Below are 21,561 nucleotides of genomic sequence, written 5' to 3' on the forward strand. Positions count from 1 at the left end.
CAGAACCCTGTGGAGCCCTCCATGCGCGAGGTGGTCACACTGCAGGTTGGACAGTGTGGAAACCAAATGGGAGCAGAGTTCTGGAAGACACTGTGCAAGGAGCACGGGATATCCATGTGCGGGGTTCTGCAGGATAGCAGGGATCTAGGAGACAGGAAGGACGTCTTCTTCTACCAGGCAGACGATAATGTGTTTGTTCCCCGGGCCATACTTGTCGATTTAGAGCCGAGGGTCATATCCCAGGCCCCGTCGTTTTTCAGCCAGGAGAGCATTTTTCTATCGAACGAGGGAGGCGGTGCCGGAAACAACTGGGGACATGGATACTGCGTAGGCAAGGCCATGGGGAATGACGTGATTGATATGATACAAAGAGAGGCAGAGGGCTGCGACGCTCTCGAAACGTTTCTCCTACTCCACTCCATAGCTGGAGGAACGGGATCAGGGTTTGGATCCTTGCTTTTGGAGAGAATAAAGGAGGAGTTTCCCAAGAAGATTGTCCAAACATACTCCATATTCCCAAACAACGACGAGTCTAGTGATGTTGTTGTGCAGCCATACAACTCAGTACTGACCCTCCACAGGCTCATAGAAAACTCCGACTGCATTGTTGTCATGGACAATTCATCGCTTGGAAGATATACCCTTGACTCCCTGCGGATTGGCACGCCAACCTTCGACCATATCAACCTGCTCATATCGACGGTGATGGCGGCGTCCACAAGCACCATCCGGTTTCCCGGATACATGTACTGCACTCATCAGTCCATAAACAACTGCCTTGTTCCTCTTGACCCGCTCAAATTTGTCGTCCCGTCATACACTCCATTTGTGTGCGACGAGATGTCGAGGGTTGTCAGGAAGGCAACATGCTCGGATGTGATGAGGAGGCTTCTGCTGCCGAAGACCAGACTTGCAGGCTACGAGCAGACAAAAGCACAGTCTGTTGTGTCGATGCTGAACATATTGCATGGAGTTGAAGACTCTGGAGAGGTGTCCAGAACAGTAATGAGGTTCCTTGACAAGGGAATGGTCAACTTCGTCCCGTGGATGCCCCCGTCGTTCAACGTTGCCCTGGGAAAGTGCATTGCTAACGAAACGAGGCCGAGCAGGGTTTCGGGCCTGAGTCTTACAAACTCAACTGGAGCCTCATTGATCTTGTCGAAGATATCTGGACAGTTTGACAAGCTCAGGAAGCAACGCGCATTCCTGGACATCTACAAGAGATTTGGTGTTGAGCCCGAAATGTTTGATGAAGGAAAGGAGATTGTGCAGAAGGCCCTTGAGGAGTACCACAGTGCAGAAATGGCAGCATATCCAAACCATTGACAGGGTGGATGGAAACAAAGATAGCTGGTACCGCATCATTTATTGCTGCCTATACTAAGGGACTTGGTGGCCTTGTGAAGGAAAGAGGCAAATCCTCTGGGAACCTTCATTCCATCGACGCCCTCAAAGTTTCTTTTCGGCAATTTATCGAGCATCTCGTCACTCTTTCCAGACATGACAATGCCCTCATAGAGAAACTCTGCCACAAGCAGCACAATCTGGTCGTACTTCTTCCACACCCTTTCCCGCGTCGGCGTCTTGACAATGCCAATGAATGCCGCCGTAAACTCGTCAAAGACCTGGCCCACAAACGGCTCGTTGACATCCATTGGCGAGTATATGATTAAAAGTACTTCGTCCAGTCGCTTGCACATAACAATCCTGTCATAGAACATCGATATGCTTTCTCTATCTCCCGCAGCCTTCTCTGCAATTTTCGCGGCAATCTCCTCCTCCTTTGAGAAGACTCTTCTGTAAAGGATTTCTCCCTGACTGTCTGCTACAAGCAGCCCCTCGATGTCAAAGAGGTTCATCCAGGGCTTGCTCGTGCACAGTATTTTGCTGTTTGTTTATCTCTGCATCCCTTAAGAATGTCACACGAACTTAGCTGCATTCCGCAGGAAACAATCACAAGCATGTCGTACGACGGGGACTTGCTCGTTTCATTGTGGAGCGGAGAGCTAATCCTGTATTCTGGGGCAACATTCGAGGCCAAGGTGTTGGTCAAGACAGAAATGCCCATCACCAAGACCGCATTTGCACCAGAAATAGTAACGGGAGATATCGAGGGATGTGTCCGAGTGTACGACAGATCCCTGAGTGAGACCCTGAAGATTCAGAGCGGGGTTGGGGGAATCCAGCTTCTTCATGGATACAGAGGATGTGTTGTTGCAGGAGGATGGGGCAGGAGGATCGCATTTATCAGCGGATGCGTGGAGAATGTACTGGATACAGAGAAGAAGGTGTACTGCTCCGATTTGGGCGGGGACATTCTGCTGGTAGGCCAGCAGGAGTGTGTTGTCGGATATGATCTGCGCACAAATGCAATCTTCTTCACGAGAAGATTCAACATGCTTGTAAGGTCGTTGGCCTTAGTCAGTGGAGGGTTCTTTGCAGGCACAACAGATGGGAGAATATACTACGAAGACTTTGAGGACAGGTCTAGATCCTATGTGTTCAATGCCCATTGCTCTGTGTCTGGAGACTCGAAAATCTTCTATCCCGTGAACTCCATGGCGGTGGGGAGGTACTTGGTGTCTGGGGGGTCAGACGGAAAGGTGCTCAGGTGGAAGCTTGGGCCCAAGAAGACTTACAAGGAGATTGCCGGTGACGGAGTGGGGGTAAGTAGCCTTTGCATGGTTGGGGAAAAGGTGGCGGTGGGGTTTTCTTATTCGTACGACAGAGGCCCATGCAGAGATGCCTGCCGCAGTAGGGTGGCGGTAGTCGATCTGTAGAAGACAAGAGCTGTCATCGGGAAGGATCCACGGTGTAAGTTTTCTAAAGGGTTTATCGCTGCTTTGCCGAGACCCCTCAAATGGACTTGAAAACACTACAACAAATCTATCTCGACAGACTTGCACCGAGGCCGGACGTGAGATGGGGGATTACAGGAGTGCTCTTTCTTTTCTACTGCATCCGAATATGGAGCACTGGGGCATTCTACTTGATTACATACTGCTTGGGGATATACCTCCTGCATGCACTGATCCTCTTCCTCACTCCAAAAGGAGAAATGATCCCCGATCCATTTGAGAACATTGAAGACGACGACTACATCCCAGAGACCATAGACAACGAGTTCAAGCCCTTCATCCGGAACCTGCCCGAGTTTGACTTCTGGATGTTTGTCACGAAGATTGTTGGGATGGCGCTCATAGGAACATACTTCGGGATACTGGATGTCCCTGTGTATACTCCCATTCTCGTGGTTTATTTTATTTTTATGGTTGGATACACTGCAAAGCGCCTGATTGCACACATGAAGAAGTACAACTACAACCCGTTCCTCCAGAGCAAGGAATACTACAAGAAATAAATACAATGGTTTTGTCACATTATTCTGGTTCTTGGACGCCATTGCTCTAGAAATGCTCCAGACATCCCCACCCTAGGGAATTTGAGTGGATGAAGCCGATTAGATTACCACTGAGGCGACACAGGATCGAGGGTGGGAGAGAGTGCAGAGAGGACAATGGGCGGGAAACCGTGGATCTGAAGAGGTTCGTAAGCATGTTTGTCAACCAGACTCTGAAGGAGATGAAGGAGGCCCTGGGAAAGTTTTACTCCATCTCCGAGACAGTGTGCAGAAGGGAGTTGAGTGTGTTTTTCCGGCAGAAGGCGGCAGACTTTGAGTGTCTGTTTCTCCTTATAAGTGGAGTCGAGTACCTGAAGGATGCAGGCTCAAATAGACATAGGATCAGGAAGATCAAGGAGGTGGACGGAGAATATGTGTCGGCTGCAGACAGACTTGCATATCTGTTTGAATCCTTCAAATCGATGATTGTGCCCAAGAGCGATGTCCTTACTTCTCTTCAAACAGCCTACAACCCCGGATATCTTCTCCCAAAGCTTGGTAGAGACGGCGGCGGGCGCAGGGTGACAAGCTTCGAGGAGATCGATAGGATCAGCAGGATATATCTGGACAAGGAGGATCTGTCTGTGTACAGTAGCGTTGTGATCGAGGAGGGAATTGTCATTCTATCGACCCGCTTTTTTTCGTTTAGCCTTGCACTGTGCGGAGAGATATCGAAACCAGAGTGGAAGTTAATAAACGTCAAGGGAGATAACGAGGTCTTTAATAAACACCTGTTATTTGCCATGCCCCACAGAATAGACAAGATCTCGAGGTTTCTAAGGATTTACGAGACACACACCAAGGCGCGGGAGATGTTCCTGATGGTGAAGAGATCCTCTGAGCATATAGAAATGAGCATAAAGGGGCATTACAGAAGGTTTGAGGTTTCTTTCCATGTGTTCAAGATGGCTGTGCATGTTGAGCGCTGCGACATCAGGGGTAAGCTGTTTGTAGGGGAAGATGTGTATCCCTCTGGACCGGATGTGATAAAGTCGTTTGAAGACAGTGTTTCCGAGTACCTTTGCAGAGATGGAAGAAATGTCTCCTTTACCTTTGAAAAGGGATTTACGGTTCGCGATGGCAAAGACGGGTGTGCCTTTAGAAGCTTTGTGGATCTTGATGTTTTTCTAGAGAGGGAGAGAGAGAACTCTGTCTTCTACAGCTTTTTCGAGGAAAGATTTCCTTGCTATCGAAACCATAGGAGCAGCATGTTTGGGGATAGAAATGTGTTTATCATGAGGAATGGACTCTTTGTGTGTGTCCGGCTGGTCAGGCTTGTGGAGGGCTCCATGGAGGTGAGGATATTTGTTGGGAACTGTGAGCTTGTAGACTTCCTAAGCTACACAGAGGTTAAACTAGAAGTCGGAAGCAATGGCGAGGTTGTGGGGATTCTGGGTAGAAGAGAAGGTCCGGGGCCAAACATTGGAATAGAAGATCTGCATGAGTATTTTGAGGCGAGCATGGATCTTCTGTTCTTCTCCTATCGATTTCTTCCTGTGATCGACGGAAACATCACCGTTGGTCGGAAGATTCTGCTGAGCCATAGAGCTAAGGGTGACCAGATCGACATTCGCATAGAGAGAAGGGATGATGGTTTTGTTGTCGAAACCAGTAGATTTGGGACAAGGACGGCGGGGGTTGAGGGTATCTATGGATGCGTCGCCTTTGCCTTGCTGTTGATGGATGTTTTTACAGCTTCAAGAGACTCTGAGGTGCTAAGCATCATTTCGATCGATCTGTCGAAGGGTGTGTCACTAAGGCTTTCCGGCTTCTTCATAACTCTTCAGCTGAATGAAGAAGATGCTCTCGAAGCAAGCCCACTGGCAGTGAGGCATGCGTTGGGCAGATGTCCTCTCTTGGGTGTCATGGATCTTCTGTGCTGCTTTCGTGCCTTTTTTCCCAGTGGGCTTGTGCCCACAACATCTACCCCCACGAGTCTGATCTTTGCATTCAAGCATCTGTTCAAAGGGTCTGTGAAGGTAAGATTGATTGACAGGACCAGATACAGACTCTCTCTGAGGGGGGGGAGGACAAGGGATATATTCGGAGGATTTGGAACAGAAATACTGAGCTCGGACACCGTCTTTCCCCGAAAGCTAGCTGGATTCTACTTCAAGGAGCGGATCTACTTGATAGCTGATGCAGCAAGGAAGAGCTACGACGTAACTGTCAGCGAGAATGAGGTGGGCATCACAACACCATGTGGGCATTTTAAGGTCTGGATCGAGAACAACAGGTGTATGTTCCGGGTCTGCCCGGAGGACACGCCAGAGGTAAGCGACGAGTTCGCCCAAACAATCGGCAAGTATTTTGGAGAGGCCATGGCTACGGAAAGGAATATTCATGACTCCATGAAGCTTCTGAACAGCACGGATGAGCTTGTCAAGTTATTTAAAGACATTAAATCGAAAGAAAAGATCAAGTACTACAATGACCAAATTCATTAAACAGTCTACTTAGAAGACACTCTTCTTTCCTCTTCCATGGGCAGGAAGTCGTGGTATCTAAACTTATTTATTTACACCTCTTCAACACTATTGACAGCTAGAGTGTCGAACGTGTTTCTTCTGCAGAATAGAATATAAAAAATCGAGCCAATGAACGAGAAGATAAGGACAACCGCCAGTGGGAGGGCAACGAGAACCATCTGGGGCCCAACGCCAAGGACGAGGCACACAGTCAAGAGGGTCACCAGCATGCTGACATGCGCGGTAAGAACTCTTTTCCACCCAAGAACCTCTTCGTTCTCGTCCTCCGATGCCGTCTCAAGTAGCGCAAAGAAGTCGTTCTGTGTTCTATCTATCTCAAACAGGAAGTCGTCGTCAGCATCTAATGTGTTTCTCCTGAAGTATTCTCTGACCTCCGGCTGCATCAGGAAGTCGTCGTCGGAAGCAAAGTAGTTGGCGATGTACACCACGCTTCTTTCGGGAGGAATTGCTTTGGGTATGGCTATCGTGCCCTTCTGGATCTTTTCTATCACCTCTCTTGGATTTTCGCCGACGCTGCTTATCTTCAGGGTTCTGCCGTTGCCATTGAGGTAGTCTCTTGACTTGTAGCATCTCTTGCCGTCCTCGGATGCCTCCTCGAGGTTGTGTCTGAACACCTGCGAAAACGCCTTTTTTGCAGCCCTGTTTCCAGGCTTGGCCTCGACGAAGAAGTACTCGACCAGTGCCCTGTCGACCTCCTGCGGCGGCACCTTGTAGTAGTAAACCTGGCCCAGTATGTACATGTTGTTGAGGGGGTTCCGGACCTTCATCCTGTGCAGCAGCCTTCTGTCGGACTCGAATCTGAACAATATCCTGTTCAATTCGGATGCGGCATAGTAAAAGTTGTAGATGATGCTCTGGTCCTCGGGATCCGGTGTTGTGACTCTTGCGATGATGAAGTCCTTGTTCTTTGACCTACAGTCCAGCACTATCGTCTTGAACTCCTCAAGAGTAAATGTCTCGATGGTATTTGCGTCCAACACATCCAGCTCGTCGCCTTCTCCATATGCCAGGTTGTTCGGGCCTCCAACTATCCTGATCTTTGATGGCATTCCCTTGGATTTTTCATATAGATCCGGTGTCTCCTCTGCCATTCGGCTTGAACTTGTTTGTAAACAAACAAAAATAATATTTGGCCGACATCATTAATTAAAAATAGAGGCTTGGCCTAATATCTTCAACATGTGCTTCTCTCTGGAGAGCGGCATGCTCGTGCACGGATGCATGCCTTTTTGTTTGGTAATCTGAAACACCTGGTAATAAAAGAAGCTTGGCAGTAAACAAAAAATGTCTAGGCTCAAAGAGGATATGAAGACCTACACATTCAAGATGGTGGTTCTTGGATACTACTCTGTGGGCAAGAGCAGTCTGGTGCTGAAGTATGTCAAGGGAGAGTTTAATCCGAACGAGGAAAGCACGATAGGTGCGTCTTTTCTGACAAAGACCGTGTTTACACAAGAGAGGGGCATCAAGTTCGAGATATGGGACACTGCAGGCCAGGAGAGGTACAACAGCCTGATCCCGATGTACTATCGCGGAGCGCAAGTTGCCCTGATAGTCTACGACATAACATCTGTGGAGAGCTTTGAGACTGCAAAAAGATGGGTCGAGGAGCTCGGCTTTGAGAAGCCAAGGGAGTTCATCAAGGTTCTGGTTGGAAACAAGTCCGATCTAGACAGTGACAGGAAAGTGGACTACCAGCAGGGAAAGGACTATGCAGACAGCCAGGGCCTGCTGTTCTTTGAGTCAAGTGCAAAGACGGGTAAGAACATAGCAGAGATCTTCAGTGCAATTGCAGAAAGGGTTCCTAAGGAAGAGACCAAGAAGAAAACAAAAGGATTCAGGCTAAGAGACGACTATATAAAATACCTTTGCTGCTGATCTTTATTGGATTCAAATGTCTGCCAGCCCAAGAACCGCCTTTCTGAACTTCATGTAGGCCTCTATTGACCCACATCTTTCAACAAACCTTCCCTCGTCCAATGCCTCACATAGTAAGGAGTCAATCGGGAGTCTGCACACAAAGGGAATCCCCGTTTCTTCGGCAAGTCTTTCTCCTCCCTTCGATCCAAATATATTGACAGAGCTTCCGCAGCATTCACAACAGTATCCACTCATGTTCTCAACAAGCCCGAGAATCCTGATCCCGTTTGAGGCACAGAAGTCAATCGCCTTTGAGGAATCGCCGAGGGAAACATTCTGTGGGGTGGTGATGATCAGAGCTCCAACGTCTTTCCCAATTAAAAACCCATGCTCCTCAGATATCCCCGGTGGCATATCAAACACCACATTGTCAAAGCCGTCAATGGATTCATAGAACATCGATAGGACAGACATCTTCTTTGGCCCTCTCCATATCACAGAGTCGCTGTCCTTCATAAGCAGCGCCATCGAAAGAATATACAGGTTTTTCGACACTCTGATCGGAACAAGCCCTTTCTCTCCCTTATAGACATTTTCCTTGGCTCCAAACCCACTAGCTATGCTTGGCCCACACAGATCGAAGTCCAGTAGCAATGTCCTTCCCTTTTCAGACAGCACCGTGCTTAGCATTATGGAGACGGAGCTCTTTCCCACTCCTCCCTTGCCACTCATCACTGCTATCCTGCTCATTCCAGGGGCTATCTCTCGGCACAGACTAGCTTGTTATTCAAGCCCCCGAGCCACTGTCAGTATCCGGTGGCAAGCTCTCCACAAAGATCTTTTCTTTTTTCCGTGTCCTTGGAAGCTTCCTTGGCTTGGACGAAGGGAGCAATATCGAAGAAGGCTCTCCAGTGTTATGGGGCTTACCCACAGTGCTGTGGGTGTTAAACCTAACCTTTCTTCTATGTCTTCTGCCTCCGGTACCTAGATGCCCGCAGCTCCCATCAAATACAAGAATAACATGTCTATATCCAGAGTTCTTGATGGTGTTCCTTTCGACAGTTCTTTTAGACGCTACTCTACTTCTGCTACCTTCCCATTTCATTTCTGCCTTCACATTAGAATCCTTCTCAATTAGCGCCTCCCTTCTACTTTCCATCTTATGCCCAACAGATGCTTTTTTTCTGGAAAGCCCATCCCTCGTAGGGTATCCTGGACTATCCGAGTAGATCCTGCTCTTTACAAACTCTGGATCGGTCCCGTCTCCCCCAGATTCTTCCTCCACTCTCTTGCTTAAGATATCACCTCGAAGCCCGGCATTGTTCAGCAGAGAATGCTTCTTGTTTCGGAGATGCATCTCTATCTCCCTCTTCGAAGGATTTCCTACAAATATCTCATCCATCGGGTCTCTCCCCTGCCTCCCCATTTGTTTTATTCCCATTTCCAACCTCCTGCCTAAAGAAGTCATAGATAAGAGCAGAATTCTCTCTCCCAAGAGCCACCTCAAGACGCTCCATCGTGGAGAACACAAGGTCCTTCAGGCTTCTGAAGTATCTTCTGACCCTCGAAATATTAAACTGCGTTATCCCAGGAATGCTAAGCAATATTTCATGGAGCACCGGGTCCATTTTGTGTCCTTCCACGGCACTCGACACGTCCTCCTTCCTCTGGAGATCTCTTATTATCTTCGTGGAGAACAGTCTTGACTCAGACCAGATGAGCCTCAGCGCTCCAAGGTTGAACAGGAGCAGAGAAAGCTTTGCCACAAGGCTGTTCTTGAATGTGTCCTGATCATAGCGATAGTAGTCAGATAGACATGGCCTCCCATCAAATTCAAGAAGAAGGACAGGGCGAGGATATCTGTGGCACAGCATGCTGGCTTGTAGATAGAGCCTTCCGGAGTTCAGGGACGACACAAGATCAGGAATCGACTTCCTCTCGATACAGGTTGTGGGGCTTACGAGGTAGTCTCCGACTGGAAGAGTGGAAATGCAGATCCTGTTCCTTGCCCTGAACAGAAAGAAAGGAAGCTCGGCTCTCAACTCCCTTGAGTCGACCACAACCACATACTCCCTCTCCGCCGGCTCATATTCCTCCAGGTCAATTGCATCGTCCACGTCGTCCAAGCGCAGAGGAAGCCTTGATCTTTCCTCTATAAGCTTCTCAAACGATGCCTTTTCCCTTCTTATTTCGTTCAGGTACCTCTGCTCCTCCAGAGACCCGGTGTGCATTAGGAAGAATACTTTGACAGAATGCGCCACTCCATATCTTTCTATCTTCCGGACGCTGTCCTGCCCGGATTCGACAAAGATCACGTTTTCGTATTCCTCTCCGTAGTACTTGAACTCGTAGTGCGTCATAATCTTCAACACACCATTGCATTTCTCAAGGCTCTCTTCCGAGGCAAGGTCAAATGCAACAAGAACCCTTGACAGCATCCTTTTTACAACATGATTAGAAACAAGAACCACAGACGGTGCCTCCTTCACCTCCTGCAGGACTTCCACCAACTTTTTGATCTTTGGGTTCAAGGCATAGAAGGCCCTTAGCCTGGCATTGGACAGCCCAGGCAGAAAGACCGTCTCCTCAGCCCTCTCCCCCTCCTTTCCTCCACAATCATCCTCTCCATCCAGTCCCTTTGTCTTTTCAACAGCCTCCTCAAACTGCTCCTGTGCCTTGTCAACAAGAACATGGGAGACAGGCAGGTTGATCCACGTGCTATCCTTTTCCAGCTCCACCTGTTTCCTTACGACTTCCTTGACGTGTCCGTAGAATGATCCGGGATCACTCGAGAATAGCAGAAAAACCAGTCCTCGCATGTCGTACAGATCCTCCATTATCCTGCTGTTCGAAACACTCATCTGCTTGAAGATTTTGTGGATACTTCCAAATATGATGGTTTCGGGGTCGACCTCTTCCCTTCCAGAGCCCCTGAAGACCATCCGAAGAAGACTCCCAATAATCTCCAAAAGGACCACCTGGAGCTGGCTCTTCCTCTCGGACATCCGGAACTTAATCTCGACAACATCCATGTCACCATTCAGGGACTCCTCAACCAAGGAGTGGAACCGTGGAAAGAAAACTGCCTTGCTCACCTTCAGGCTTCTCATCTTTCTGTCCAGCGGAGAGAATCCAAGCGAAAGAGGCACAGGAGATTCGGAAAACCCCCTTATGAGACCAGTCCTGTTCCTCGACCTGAAGACATGGATGATAAACGACTCTGACGACGTCTCTGTGATCGTCTCGACATTATTGACAAGAATGCAGTCTATTTTCTCGGCATCGATCGTCCCGTCGATCATGTCTGCAAGAAACACGCGGTTGCTTGCAATGCACACGCCTCCGCAGAGGTACTTCTCTCTTCTCTTTGGTCTCTGCAAGGCTCTTATGTCATGGAGGAAGGGCGACTCCGTCCTCAGAAGCAGAGACTCGTCCTCGCCACTAAAGTTTACCAAGAGTGCAAGACTGTTCTTATTCAGATACTGCCTTGCCATCTCCACCATGATTCCCTGGATGTTCAGCCCGCCGGCCATGACAAGGAGGCAGCTCTGGCCATCACATTCCCGGAGAACTTCCTCCTCGTATCTCAAAAGCATTTTGGGATTTGAAGGTGGCGTCCTCAAGTGGGAGATATTTTCAAGCCCCGAGTTGATGGATGCCAACCAGTATGGCGAAGATATGAAGGACTCCCATCCAATCATGCTAGCAGAGGCAAGGTACCTGCTTGAGGGGCAGAAGGAAAGGTTCCGGGCGGACTTTAGGTCGAATGCATCAAAGGTGTTTAGATCAACACTGGGATACTTGGACGACTTCTGCAGGATCAAGGACAAGTCTGTTGCTGAGGATCTTCGCACGACGCTCTCTGGACTAGGGTTTGGTGAGGTGGAGATAGCCCTGTTTGGCTCCCTGTTTCCCCAGTCGGTTGAAGAGGCCAAGTCTCTTGTGCCATCGCTTGGGACGAGGGACGACGACGCCATAAACCAGGCAGTAGAGAAGATACAGCAGCTAATCTGATGAAGCTTTCAGATGTGAAGGCAAGCCACCATTAAACTCTTAAGCTGCGGTTGTAAAGGCCATACAAATTCTTTGAGCTCCAAGGCAGCCCATGAGGAATGAGGGCTGGACGCCTCTCCGTGCTTCGGAGGCAATTGACCTGGAAAAGACCCTGTTTAGCGGGCAGGTGTTTTCATTCAAGCGAACAGACAAGGGGGAATACACGGGGACTCTTGGAGGGTGCCTTGTAAGCTTTCTGCAGGACGGCGAGAAGGTGCTCTACAGGATACTGAGTGGGGATAAAGCCCCAGAGGATGTCGAGGTGGATATTTCGTATTTCTTTACACTGGAGATCAATCTCCGCCCTCTTCTTCAGATGTGGGGGTTTGACACCGACGGCTCGTTGGCTGGGTTGAGGGCACTCCGGTATGCCCTGGTTCCGACGATATTTTCGTTTATCTGCTCGTCAAACAACAACATTTCAAGAATAACAAAGATGGTTGGGTTTCTCTACTCTAAGGGGGAGTTTATCATGAAGTACAAGGGCCTTGACTTCCACCACTTTCCAAGTCTGGAGAAGCTGGTTGGTATCGAGGGCGAGCTTCGGGCCAATGGGTTTGGATATAGATCTCGATACATCTGCAGTGCTGCGGAGTATCTTATGGAGAACTACCCGAGGCTCCAACAGGCGTCTGGAGTCAGAGACATGATGGTTTCGATCAAAGGAGTTGGGGACAAGATAGCAGACTGTATCCTGCTTATAGGACTTGGGAATCTGAGTGTTGTCCCGGTTGACACTCATATCTTCAGGCACTCGAGGAAACTGTTTGGGGTCCGTGGAAAGACTCTGAGACGGGGGATGTACGGCACAGTGCAGAGGCTGTACAGAGAAAGGTTTGGAGAATATGCGGGAGTAGCCCAGCTCTATATATTTAAGAAGATGGTTGATCTAAGGAAGGCAGAACCAAAGAGGGATGACCTCTAGCCGCTTTTCCGTGGAGCCCCTGGGAAGACGGAGAATGAAAAGAAGTCCCGGTATCTCCCCTTGATGGGCTGGGATCTAGACAGAGAGGGTGACGGGAACGAACCTTTAGAGGAGGTGAAGAGGGTCAAGAAAACTATTGAAAGCATGGACGTCAAGCCCGTGGGGCACGGCAAGGTTTCCTTGAGTGGAGAAGAGAACGTGGTTGGGGGCAATGACCTGAACTTCATCAGGCAGGTGAAGAAGAGGGTGAATGACTACAAGCACAAGACTCTCTATAACATCGGGAGGACAAGGAATCCATATGTGTTTACGCGCAATAGCGTGGTGATGATGATAGAAGAGGAGCTGGGAGTTGAGATCCTTGTTCGGGGAAGCTACAAGCCGGAGGAGCTGAATGGAGACACAGACGATTCAGATGCACTGGTGTATGAGATTTCGGCTCCCACACCTGAAGTTCTCAAAGAGGCGATGTCCAGGATTCCGTCAATAACCAAGGTGGCGCCTACATTTCCATGGAGCCCTTCTTGCAGCGTTGGAAGGCATGTCTGGAAGAACGGGGTCAAGTACCACTCATACAGGATTCCTGTGGATCCCAAGGAGGCAGAGAAAGGAATGGATGGGATTCGCAGGGACATTGAGCTAGCTGCTGCCGGGAAGTCTGTAGAAATTGTTCTCCGGGGACGATTTTCGGGGCACGTAGAACCATGTCTCGGAGAAGAATCGAACGAACCCATGTACATTCAGGTGATAGGGAGATCCAAGAAGGAGGTCAGAAAAGCATGCAGAGAGATCATTGATAAGCGCAGGGCGAATACCTAGAGGTAGGCGCTTCTTACAGAGGGTCCTTCTTGTTGGTTGTCCTATCTGCCGAGATGATTTGATATTAGGATCAGAATTCTGAAACAGAGTTGCTATAAAGGCAATGTGTTTATCGGCCAGCCTAATGGATCAAGACATGGTAGAGTTGGTGCTGAGGAGCCGGTCCAAGATCGTGTTCAGCAACAGCGAGTCTGGCCTGCCCTCTCTGGCTCTTGACGCAGAGACGGTGGAGGCCTTCACCCTGGAGAAGTTCAAGGAGCTAATTGCCACCCATGCAGGAGAAGGAAAGGACTTTATCATTGCCGAAGTGACAACGAGAGACCCCACGACGGAGTTTGTCTTCAGAAGCTACTACTCCGCAGTTGAGCTGAATAGAATTCTCTTTTGTGTTGAGGATAACAACAATCTTTTGTACAGGGTGATGGCTAAGAATCCAATAAATAACCTTAAGATCACCGGAAAGGTCTTCTACTACAAGGTGACGCCCGAGATCTTGGCCAGAGCAGCGAATTCAAGCTCTGGCGAATGTGCCTGGGGACATGAAATGGTGATCATGGCAGACTACTTTGCTAGCGACGAGGACCTACTCTTTGACCCATCGGTGAGAAGGTATTTTGCTCGGAACTTTGTCAAGGAAGAGTATTTTGTACATAGACTCGGGCATGCAGAAAGCCCCGTGGTGATTTCTGAGGACCTGCTCGAGAACTACCGTGATGACAAGTTCGGCCTCAAGATCATACTCTACACAAACATAGGCACGATACTTGTTGTTTTCGGAATGTGCATGCTTCTCGGGTCCAGAGAGACCTTTATTGTTGCAATAGCTCCTCTCTCGATGACTCTCCTTTTCTCCATTCTCTTCCTGGTTCTCTATGTCCTGCTTTTCGAGACTCCAGAAACCCTTACATCGATATTCAACTTCAGAAAGGTCCGATCCAGGCATGAAGCAACTAATTAAAGCCATGCTGACCAAGAATGAGGCTTCCATCTTTCCGTAACATGTAGTACCGGCAACGCTTTTATTTCTTCTTCTTTGCTTTTTTCTTTCTGACAAGATTAAGCTTATTCTCAACATACACGCCGTTTTGGACGACTCCATGCACAGCCTTGCCGCGGCTCTGTTTTTCTCTAGAAGTCTCTTCACTGCTCCCCGGCTTGGATCTCAGCTCTGCAATCGTCTGACTTATGCCTTCAATAACAAACAGCCTTCCGTACTCCTTCTTTATGCGGAATCTGCCGCTATTGAAGAAGTCCCTTGGATGCTTTTTCGATGGTTCATCTGTGTACTCAATCTCAAGCTTTTCCAAGGCATTCTTGATTTCATGATATCTCGGCCTTTGCACACAGATCTCCTTCCTGTACTTTCTTCCCTCGGAGAGAGACCTGGCCGAGTCCATGTAGATGGGATACAGGCAGAAGTGCTTGCTCTCCATTCAAGGGGAAGTTTTCCAGAAAAATATAGCTGTGGCCTTTGCATCAAGAGGGCCTTCACTACTCTCGTCCTGTGACGCTGGCCTGGGAGTCCATTAAATCTATTTTGTTTACACCCTTGCATGTTGTTGAAGTCGCTGGAACCTTTCTTTGGAGCCTCGTCAGCACCAGGGGCTGCAATATACATCGTCTGCTGGCTTGCAGTCCTGACGTCCCTTAATGTTTTCTACATACACGAGCACCATGTTAAGATTGCAAGGCACATCACCAGGAAGATAGGAAACATCTTTATTCGGGCCCTTGTTCTATCTCTTCTGAACAGCATTCCAAAGATAGTCTTGATGGTCAGCCTGTACAGGACATCATCTATCCAGGTGTTTGCATCTGCAATCTCAGGCACCACGCAGATCTCGATGGCAATTTCGCTTGCCCTTGTGCTGGTCTTTGCCAAGACGAACTGCTTTGTCCACCACATAAGCTTCTACAAGGACATCCTTTTCCTCGAGGCCTCCCATCTCCTGCTTCTTATCATGTTTTCAAGTACAACGGACACCTTGACCGTCCCTCTTATGGCTCTAGGCGTATTCTCCACCTTTGTGTTCAACACCTTTTCCCTTCCTGCCTACATTGTGCAGGCATCGCCCAGCAGCCAAGAAGCCCTCTTCTCGCTTTCTCGGCCATCGCCGGCATTCCGAGTTCTATATCCTGTCCGATTTGTGTTCAATGCCGTTTTTTTGGACCCGGCCCTGCTATCCTCGGAGTCCTCAAAAAAGGTGCCGTACACCATCGTACTTTCTCCGGCAATCAACCTCCTGATTGTGGTGTCGTACTTCCGCATAAACATCGGGCACTTTGGACTTCTCCTCTCTTTTGCTTGCTCCTTCCTTGTCGGCCTTCTTCTGTACATGATGGCAAGAAAAAGAGTCCTCTCCACCGCCTCATGCATCTACACCCTAACAGCTTCGGTGGTATTCTTCTCGATAATAATGGAAAGCCTTACAAGCCTGACTGCACATATAAGCAAGGAAACAGGCCTGGGGATCCAGTTCCTTTCGGGAACATTCCTTTCGCTGCAGTCCAATTTCATGGAGATCGTGACATGCCTTAAGTACAGTGAAGGGGAGATGCTGATCGTGTCGTCCTGCTCCATCATCTACACACACATGTGCAACGTGCTTCTCTTCTTTCCCATCATCAGGCTGCTTCTAGGCAGAGGCGGAGGGGGTGCATACCCCCACGGCATTGCAAATGCTCCGTTTGTGTACTTCTCGTATGTCTTCATCCTCGCAGAGATCAAGGTTATCTTTGTAAACTATCTTCTCAGACACCATAAGCTAACGAAAGATCTTGGCTACACGCTCATTGCAATATACGCATTGTTCGTAGTCGGATTTGCCATAGAGGGCAAGGCCCATCTTTGTAAATAGACATCCCTTGCTGCCCGCGCAGGCTGCTCAGGATCCTGAGAAATAAAGAAGATCAGTTTAATTAGTAGATCTTATGGCAGATGCATCAAACTTCCTAATGAACCTCAGCCTCTCTTCCATCTCTTCGTCGTCCAGCTTGACCGATGTCCTTCCCACGAACAGAGGCTCGTCGAGAATGGCTTGGACGGCATCGCTGTAGAACAGCTCCTCAAGATCGTCATGGGTCACAATCCTGTTGGGAAGCTTGAACCCAGGCGTAAGCTCTGCCTCTCTTTCAACCCCTCCAAAGATCTTGTCCAGCTTCTCAAATGCACTTTCGGTCCAGATAATTAGTCTTCCGGCCACTCCCCCAGGCGCAAGCTCAAGGAGGTCCAGGCTGTCAATGCTCATCTGGTCAACCCCCCGGATGTTCCTGAATCCAAGCATTTCAGAAGACTCTCCGTGGACAATCAGTATTCCTTTCCTCTGGGTGTATCTTCTGTTCCTCATCTTCCCCTTTCCACATCGAACTCCTCTGCTCTTCTCAACCCTCTTCAGCTCCTCTGTCATGTTCAAGTTCCTGAGGATCTCCACTGCATCCTTGGTCTTTCTGGCTTTTGCAATGTCGTCGGAAACAATAATCGGAAGCATCTTGACATCGGATATCCTGTGCCCCCGTGCCTCAACAAGAGACGCCTGCGCAGAAGCTGCAACGGCCATTGCCTCAGCTATCTTCTTCGTGTTCTCCACAACCTTCCTGGCCCATCTCCTGTGGGTCTTCGTCGGATGCGCCATCCTACCCTTACGGCAGAAGTTTGCAAATGCACCCTGCCCTGCCCTTCTTGTTCCTCCTCCCTTCACCCGAGGCACGCGAGCAATGGCCCTTCCTGTTCCCCATGACTCTGCAGAGTGCTGCATACCTGCATTCTTCGACACTGCATACGGCTGCCTGGTCTTCATCCTGTAGAGAGAGTATGTCTTCAGAACAAGGTCCTGCCTTATTGGCACGGAAAAGACCTCGGGGAGATCCAGGGTCTTCTTCACAGTCACCCCGTCAGCCTCGTAGCAGTTGATCTGTTGCTTCATTTCAAGCCCCCAGAGCAAATTTTTTTTAAATCATGGGATTTTCGAAGTCTACCCAGCCTCTGGTCCTGGCTGCATGCAACCTAGCGTGCTTTCTACGGTCTCCGCCGCAAACACCTCCCTTCTGTCCACCGCTCTTTGGATTTAATGTCTTTGCATCGATCCCCCAGGCTTATGACTTATGTGGGATGGCTAAGCGGAGAAGAGGAGTGGCTTGTGAGAAGACCCCGTAGGAAATCCTCGTCAAGAGGGTCGCAGAGGGTCGCAAAGGCAAGAAGCCTGCTAGCGATTGCAAACAACCTGTATGTCAGAAACGATCTCGAGAGATGTACAGAGGTCCTCAAGGAGGCGATATGCCTTGTCCCAAGAAACCCGCAGCCGTACTTCACCCTGGGACTTATCTTTGAAGAGAGGGGCGATATAACAAAGGCATACTACTGCTTCCTTGTTGCAGCGCATCTTCAGAAGAATAACTATGGGCTTTGGAGCAAGCTCTACGATTACTCGCGCCAGCTTGGGTACAACAGGGAGAGGATATACTTCATTGAGGTTCTTCAGAGGAGAGGAAGCAAGAGAGAGATGGTTGTCGAAAAGATGAGCCTGTACCAGGGGGACAAGTTCAGGGAGCTGACCTGCAGAATAGAGCTGTTTGAGTTTGACGGCGTTGACGACGGGATTTTCAGGGCCATTCACGAGGAGATAACACACAAGGCCAGGCTTGCAAGACTTGCCAAGAAGCTTCTCGGGCATCTCTCAAAGGACGAGGCCTCGTGCTCGGACTATTATGTTGAGCAGTTGATCATCTTGAAGTACGAGGCCTCCGACTTTGGAGACATGAAAATGGTGTTCGACAGGCACCTGTTCAGAAGGAATGTCACTCTCAGCGTGAGGCTTAGAGTGATATACATAATGGCATGCCTGCATGGTGAGAAAGACAGGAATGCCGAAGAATGCATCGACTCCTTTCTCGAGGATGATGAGGTATGGTCTGAGATTGCCGATGTTGATCTTCTGAAGCAGCTGGTTGACCTACTTATAGAAAACGACATGGCCAGCGAGGTGACAAGACTGCTAGGAAGAATAAGAAACAGATTTGGGGACCAGAGGGAGTTTGTGTACTGGAAGCTGGGAAGAATGCTTCACGACAAAGGGGAGTATGACGAGGCTCTTCTGTACTACAAGTTGGTGCTTGAAACCAACCCTGGAAACGACGACGTTAAGTCGCGCATCCATTCTATCTACACAGGGCTGGGGAACCACGAGATGGCTAAGAAGTACGAGACGATTGCACAGCTTATTGGCATTGTTGATGGAAGGAACAAGAAGGGATGTGCATATTCTCCGGAGATGTGCATGGGCACAAGGGCGCTTTATGAGAGCACTAAGGCCTTTGTGAATGATCGCGAGAAGTTCATCGAGTCCAACGGCACTCTGGTTGATGACTTCCTGAAGAACAGGTTCATCTTTGAGAAAAAGAAAAAAAGATCGTCCACAGGAATAGGCCTGTACAGGCAGAGGCATTCCAGCAACCCTGCTGCCCTGGAACCCGGGGGTGGAGACAGGGTAATGAGGGACGGGGCTTCCGATGGATTCAGGTTTGTTGATCTACACGGCTTGAGCATTGACGAGTGGTTCAATGTTGTGTCAGGCCAGATCTTTTCTCTGCTTTCCATTCGGCGTACCGAGGAGGCAATGTCGTTGATATTCAGGTCCCTAGAGGCATACATTTTCAGGCACAGAAGCGACATCATCTGCAAACTGGCCTTTGCTGGCCTGAAGGCATCGCTGATGTTTGGAGAGTTTGGAGACTTTGTTTCCCTGATAAGGAGCATGATCTGCCACACAGGGAACTACTCATATGCATATCTGCTGTTCTACTTCAGCAACTTCTTTATGAGCTTCCAGAAGAATAGCGACTTTTCATACTTCCAGAAGTATCTTCAACGGGTGTGCAGAAGAAGGCTTAGGATTTCTCTAAGCTCCGAAGACGAATCCTCTTCGATGCCTCTGGAACCTGGAGAGAAGCCAGAAAATGGAGAGATGGGGGTCTACGAAGGCGTCCCTTGTGCAGAGGTGTGCAGGGAAGACGGCACAAGGAGAAGGGCAACAGGAGTGTCGCACTTCCTGTTTCTGAATGCCCACATCCCAAATCTTCTGCAATCGAAGACTGTCGAGATGATGTCTTCCCTCCAGATGGAAGGCAGCCCATCAGAAGGCATAATTCTTGCATCAATGTTCCTCATCCACTCCAAGTCGAGGAGGGTAAGCGACAGGAACATGTTTGTAAGGAAAGGGATATCGGTCCTCAAGAGGCTGAAGGAGAGGTCCAGAGGAGAAGATGCACGGATCATCTCCTACAACATTGGCAAGGCCTACCAGTTTTTTGGATTTCCGGGCCTTGCAGAAAGCTTCTATGTGGAAGCACTGGGAACATCCAACACCGAGCTTCGAAGACTTGCACAATTCAATCTGTATCTGATATACAAGAAAAACAACACAATGCAGCTGTTCAAGAACATTGTCGACGGCGACTAAGGCTTTGATGGGGTTCTCATCTGTTTTATTTGTGCCCCCAGCATGAGCGACGGGCAGATACTCAATGTGTGGAAAGACAATCTCCACGGGGAGATGAGGAAGATATCCCAGCTAATAGGCAGATATAACTACATAAGCATGGACACAGAGTTCCCGGGGGTTGTTGCCAAGCCGATTGGAAGCTTCAAGTCGTCCTCCTCGTTTGCATACCAACAGCTGAAGTGCAATGTGGACATACTGAAGATCATCCAGCTTGGGATATCTCTGAGCGACGAGCAGGGCAACCGGCCATGCCCGATAAGCACGTGGCAGTTCAACTTTGCATTCAGCCTTGAAACGGACATGTATGCACAAGAGTCGATTGACCTACTTATCCAAGCAAGAATAGACTTTAAGGAGCACGAAAGGAGAGGGATCAAGGTGGAGGAGTTTGGGGAGGTTCTGATGACGTCTGGGCTGGTGATGTCTGAGGATGTTGTATGGGTCTCGTTCCACTCTGCCTATGACTTTGGGTACCTCATAAAGATCCTGACGTGCAATCCGCTTCCAGAGAGGGAAGAGGACTTCTACAGACTTCTTGCAGCACTGTTCCCCGACTTCTACGACATAAAGTTCCTGGTCCAGAACAGCAAGTATCTGAAGAAAGGCCTGCAGGAGATATCGAACGACCTTGGGCTTGTCCGTGATGGGATTCAGCACCAGGCAGGGAGTGATGCCCTTCTGACATCGCATGCATTCTTCAAGACCAGGGAGGTACTCTTCAATAGAAGCATCGGAAGGGACCTCATGTGTAAGTTGTTTGGGATTGAGATCAAGGATCCCTCCTTGTAAGGCGGCAGAGACTTCTAGCAGACTGCTTTATTAAAGACCTAAGCTTTCCTCATCGCTTATATTGTTGTTTGTTTCTACATCTATCTTCTCCTTGGTTGCCGGGATTGCATACTTCTTGACATAGCTCCTAACGACTTCGTTGTACTTCTCCCTGTTGTTCAGATACATCGAGCCAGCCTCGCAGTTCAGGGGGTCTGCTGCGTTGGGATAGGACAGGAGCTGTGGAAGAAGAATGTCCACAATGTTGAGGAGGTCGTATATCGGGGACCATATCTGGTTTAGGACATCAAGGCATATCGATCCGCTTGCCTCGTCGACATTTGGGTGGAATATTCTGGTCGTGAATCCTATCGAGGGGCTTTTGAACGGATAGTTGTCTGGAAGGAGTATGTTGACAATGTACTTGGCGCCACTGTACGGAGAGTCTTCTGGGCCGTTGATCAGGACCTCCATCTGGGTCTGTTTCCCCTCAATCATTCTGACCTCGTAGTTCGCATTGTAAAGCTTCTGGATCTCGTTCTTTATCCTTGGATTCAGCTTGACCATCTCTGTCTCCTGCAGATTTATTGTGCTGTGCCGGGTTTATATGCAACAGGTTTCAGAAACGTCAGCAAATCGATTTGGCGGATAGACGTCAAGCAAAACGGCAAATTTCTCTATGCATGAAACGCCTGGCCCCATTGGAGAGGTGTAATTGGGGCCGTGGCCTTCGGCAGCCAATCGGCTTGA

General features: G+C 49.1%; 20 protein-coding genes across 20 annotated transcripts; 12 read left to right on the forward strand and 8 right to left on the reverse strand.

Annotated features, from left to right (window-relative positions):
- Positions 1 to 21: 21 nt before the first annotated feature.
- On the forward strand, positions 22 to 1,326 carry ECU08_0670 (gamma-tubulin; the record flags this gene model as incomplete). Its single annotated transcript, NM_001041805.1, has 1 exon — positions 22 to 1,326. One exon carries the CDS (start codon positions 22 to 24, stop codon positions 1,324 to 1,326), a length of 1,305 nt encoding a protein of 434 aa, NP_597196.1.
- A 35-nt stretch (positions 1,327 to 1,361) lies between these two features.
- Positions 1,362 to 1,859, reverse strand: ECU08_0680 (vesicle coat complex COPI subunit zeta; the record flags this gene model as incomplete). The annotated part of the gene is made up of 1 exon (NM_001041806.1): positions 1,362 to 1,859. The coding sequence occupies one exon, from the start codon at positions 1,857 to 1,859 to the stop codon at positions 1,362 to 1,364; it is 498 nt and encodes a 165-aa protein (NP_597197.1).
- Positions 1,860 to 1,916: 57 nt separating this feature from the next.
- On the forward strand, positions 1,917 to 2,780 carry ECU08_0690 (uncharacterized protein; the record flags this gene model as incomplete). Its single annotated transcript, NM_001041807.1, has 1 exon — positions 1,917 to 2,780. The coding sequence occupies one exon, from the start codon at positions 1,917 to 1,919 to the stop codon at positions 2,778 to 2,780; it is 864 nt and encodes a 287-aa protein (NP_597198.1).
- Positions 2,781 to 2,860: 80 nt separating this feature from the next.
- Positions 2,861 to 3,361, forward strand: ECU08_0700 (protein retrieval receptor; the record flags this gene model as incomplete). The annotated part of the gene is made up of 1 exon (NM_001041808.1): positions 2,861 to 3,361. The coding sequence occupies one exon, from the start codon at positions 2,861 to 2,863 to the stop codon at positions 3,359 to 3,361; it is 501 nt and encodes a 166-aa protein (NP_597199.1).
- Positions 3,362 to 3,450: 89 nt separating this feature from the next.
- ECU08_0710 (uncharacterized protein) lies at positions 3,451 to 5,847 on the forward strand (the record flags this gene model as incomplete). The annotated part of the gene is made up of 1 exon (NM_001041809.1): positions 3,451 to 5,847. One exon carries the CDS (start codon positions 3,451 to 3,453, stop codon positions 5,845 to 5,847), a length of 2,397 nt encoding a protein of 798 aa, NP_597200.1.
- A 71-nt stretch (positions 5,848 to 5,918) lies between these two features.
- ECU08_0720 (uncharacterized protein) lies at positions 5,919 to 6,980 on the reverse strand (the record flags this gene model as incomplete). Its single annotated transcript, NM_001041810.1, has 1 exon — positions 5,919 to 6,980. The coding sequence occupies one exon, from the start codon at positions 6,978 to 6,980 to the stop codon at positions 5,919 to 5,921; it is 1,062 nt and encodes a 353-aa protein (NP_597201.1).
- A 193-nt stretch (positions 6,981 to 7,173) lies between these two features.
- ECU08_0730 (Rab family GTPase VPS21) lies at positions 7,174 to 7,767 on the forward strand (the record flags this gene model as incomplete). Its single annotated transcript, NM_001041811.1, has 1 exon — positions 7,174 to 7,767. The coding sequence occupies one exon, from the start codon at positions 7,174 to 7,176 to the stop codon at positions 7,765 to 7,767; it is 594 nt and encodes a 197-aa protein (NP_597202.1).
- Positions 7,768 to 7,779: 12 nt separating this feature from the next.
- Positions 7,780 to 8,499, reverse strand: ECU08_0740 (uncharacterized protein; the record flags this gene model as incomplete). Its single annotated transcript, NM_001041812.1, has 1 exon — positions 7,780 to 8,499. One exon carries the CDS (start codon positions 8,497 to 8,499, stop codon positions 7,780 to 7,782), a length of 720 nt encoding a protein of 239 aa, NP_597203.1.
- Positions 8,500 to 8,536: 37 nt separating this feature from the next.
- ECU08_0750 (uncharacterized protein) lies at positions 8,537 to 9,151 on the reverse strand (the record flags this gene model as incomplete). Its single annotated transcript, NM_001041813.2, has 1 exon — positions 8,537 to 9,151. One exon carries the CDS (start codon positions 9,149 to 9,151, stop codon positions 8,537 to 8,539), a length of 615 nt encoding a protein of 204 aa, NP_597204.2.
- On the reverse strand, positions 9,144 to 11,345 carry ECU08_0760 (uncharacterized protein; the record flags this gene model as incomplete). Its single annotated transcript, NM_001041814.2, has 1 exon — positions 9,144 to 11,345. One exon carries the CDS (start codon positions 11,343 to 11,345, stop codon positions 9,144 to 9,146), a length of 2,202 nt encoding a protein of 733 aa, NP_597205.2.
- Positions 11,346 to 11,400: 55 nt separating this feature from the next.
- ECU08_0765 (DNA-directed RNA polymerase II subunit RPB4) lies at positions 11,401 to 11,763 on the forward strand (the record flags this gene model as incomplete). The annotated part of the gene is made up of 1 exon (NM_001041815.2): positions 11,401 to 11,763. One exon carries the CDS (start codon positions 11,401 to 11,403, stop codon positions 11,761 to 11,763), a length of 363 nt encoding a protein of 120 aa, NP_597206.2.
- A 91-nt stretch (positions 11,764 to 11,854) lies between these two features.
- Positions 11,855 to 12,727, forward strand: ECU08_0770 (uncharacterized protein; the record flags this gene model as incomplete). The annotated part of the gene is made up of 1 exon (NM_001041816.1): positions 11,855 to 12,727. The coding sequence occupies one exon, from the start codon at positions 11,855 to 11,857 to the stop codon at positions 12,725 to 12,727; it is 873 nt and encodes a 290-aa protein (NP_597207.1).
- Positions 12,728 to 12,790: 63 nt separating this feature from the next.
- ECU08_0780 (uncharacterized protein) lies at positions 12,791 to 13,546 on the forward strand (the record flags this gene model as incomplete). Its single annotated transcript, NM_001041817.1, has 1 exon — positions 12,791 to 13,546. One exon carries the CDS (start codon positions 12,791 to 12,793, stop codon positions 13,544 to 13,546), a length of 756 nt encoding a protein of 251 aa, NP_597208.1.
- A 124-nt stretch (positions 13,547 to 13,670) lies between these two features.
- Positions 13,671 to 14,504, forward strand: ECU08_0790 (uncharacterized protein; the record flags this gene model as incomplete). The annotated part of the gene is made up of 1 exon (NM_001041818.2): positions 13,671 to 14,504. One exon carries the CDS (start codon positions 13,671 to 13,673, stop codon positions 14,502 to 14,504), a length of 834 nt encoding a protein of 277 aa, NP_597209.2.
- Positions 14,505 to 14,565: 61 nt separating this feature from the next.
- On the reverse strand, positions 14,566 to 14,979 carry ECU08_0800 (signal recognition particle protein Srp19; the record flags this gene model as incomplete). Its single annotated transcript, NM_001041819.1, has 1 exon — positions 14,566 to 14,979. The coding sequence occupies one exon, from the start codon at positions 14,977 to 14,979 to the stop codon at positions 14,566 to 14,568; it is 414 nt and encodes a 137-aa protein (NP_597210.1).
- A 120-nt stretch (positions 14,980 to 15,099) lies between these two features.
- On the forward strand, positions 15,100 to 16,404 carry ECU08_0810 (uncharacterized protein; the record flags this gene model as incomplete). Its single annotated transcript, NM_001041820.1, has 1 exon — positions 15,100 to 16,404. One exon carries the CDS (start codon positions 15,100 to 15,102, stop codon positions 16,402 to 16,404), a length of 1,305 nt encoding a protein of 434 aa, NP_597211.1.
- Positions 16,405 to 16,461: 57 nt separating this feature from the next.
- On the reverse strand, positions 16,462 to 17,469 carry ECU08_0830 (60S ribosomal protein L4; the record flags this gene model as incomplete). Its single annotated transcript, NM_001041822.1, has 1 exon — positions 16,462 to 17,469. The coding sequence occupies one exon, from the start codon at positions 17,467 to 17,469 to the stop codon at positions 16,462 to 16,464; it is 1,008 nt and encodes a 335-aa protein (NP_597213.1).
- A 171-nt stretch (positions 17,470 to 17,640) lies between these two features.
- ECU08_0840 (uncharacterized protein) lies at positions 17,641 to 20,001 on the forward strand (the record flags this gene model as incomplete). The annotated part of the gene is made up of 1 exon (NM_001041823.2): positions 17,641 to 20,001. One exon carries the CDS (start codon positions 17,641 to 17,643, stop codon positions 19,999 to 20,001), a length of 2,361 nt encoding a protein of 786 aa, NP_597214.2.
- Positions 20,002 to 20,043: 42 nt separating this feature from the next.
- ECU08_0850 (CCR4-NOT core DEDD family RNase subunit POP2) lies at positions 20,044 to 20,832 on the forward strand (the record flags this gene model as incomplete). The annotated part of the gene is made up of 1 exon (NM_001041824.1): positions 20,044 to 20,832. One exon carries the CDS (start codon positions 20,044 to 20,046, stop codon positions 20,830 to 20,832), a length of 789 nt encoding a protein of 262 aa, NP_597215.1.
- A 30-nt stretch (positions 20,833 to 20,862) lies between these two features.
- ECU08_0860 (Ubiquitin-conjugating enzyme E2) lies at positions 20,863 to 21,378 on the reverse strand (the record flags this gene model as incomplete). Its single annotated transcript, NM_001041825.1, has 1 exon — positions 20,863 to 21,378. The coding sequence occupies one exon, from the start codon at positions 21,376 to 21,378 to the stop codon at positions 20,863 to 20,865; it is 516 nt and encodes a 171-aa protein (NP_597216.1).
- Between the last annotated feature and the right edge of the window lie 183 nt (positions 21,379 to 21,561).

This window comes from Encephalitozoon cuniculi, chromosome VIII (assembly GCF_000091225.2).
Source record: "Encephalitozoon cuniculi GB-M1 chromosome VIII, complete sequence".
NCBI classification, from domain to species: Eukaryota; Fungi; Microsporidia; family Unikaryonidae; genus Encephalitozoon; species Encephalitozoon cuniculi.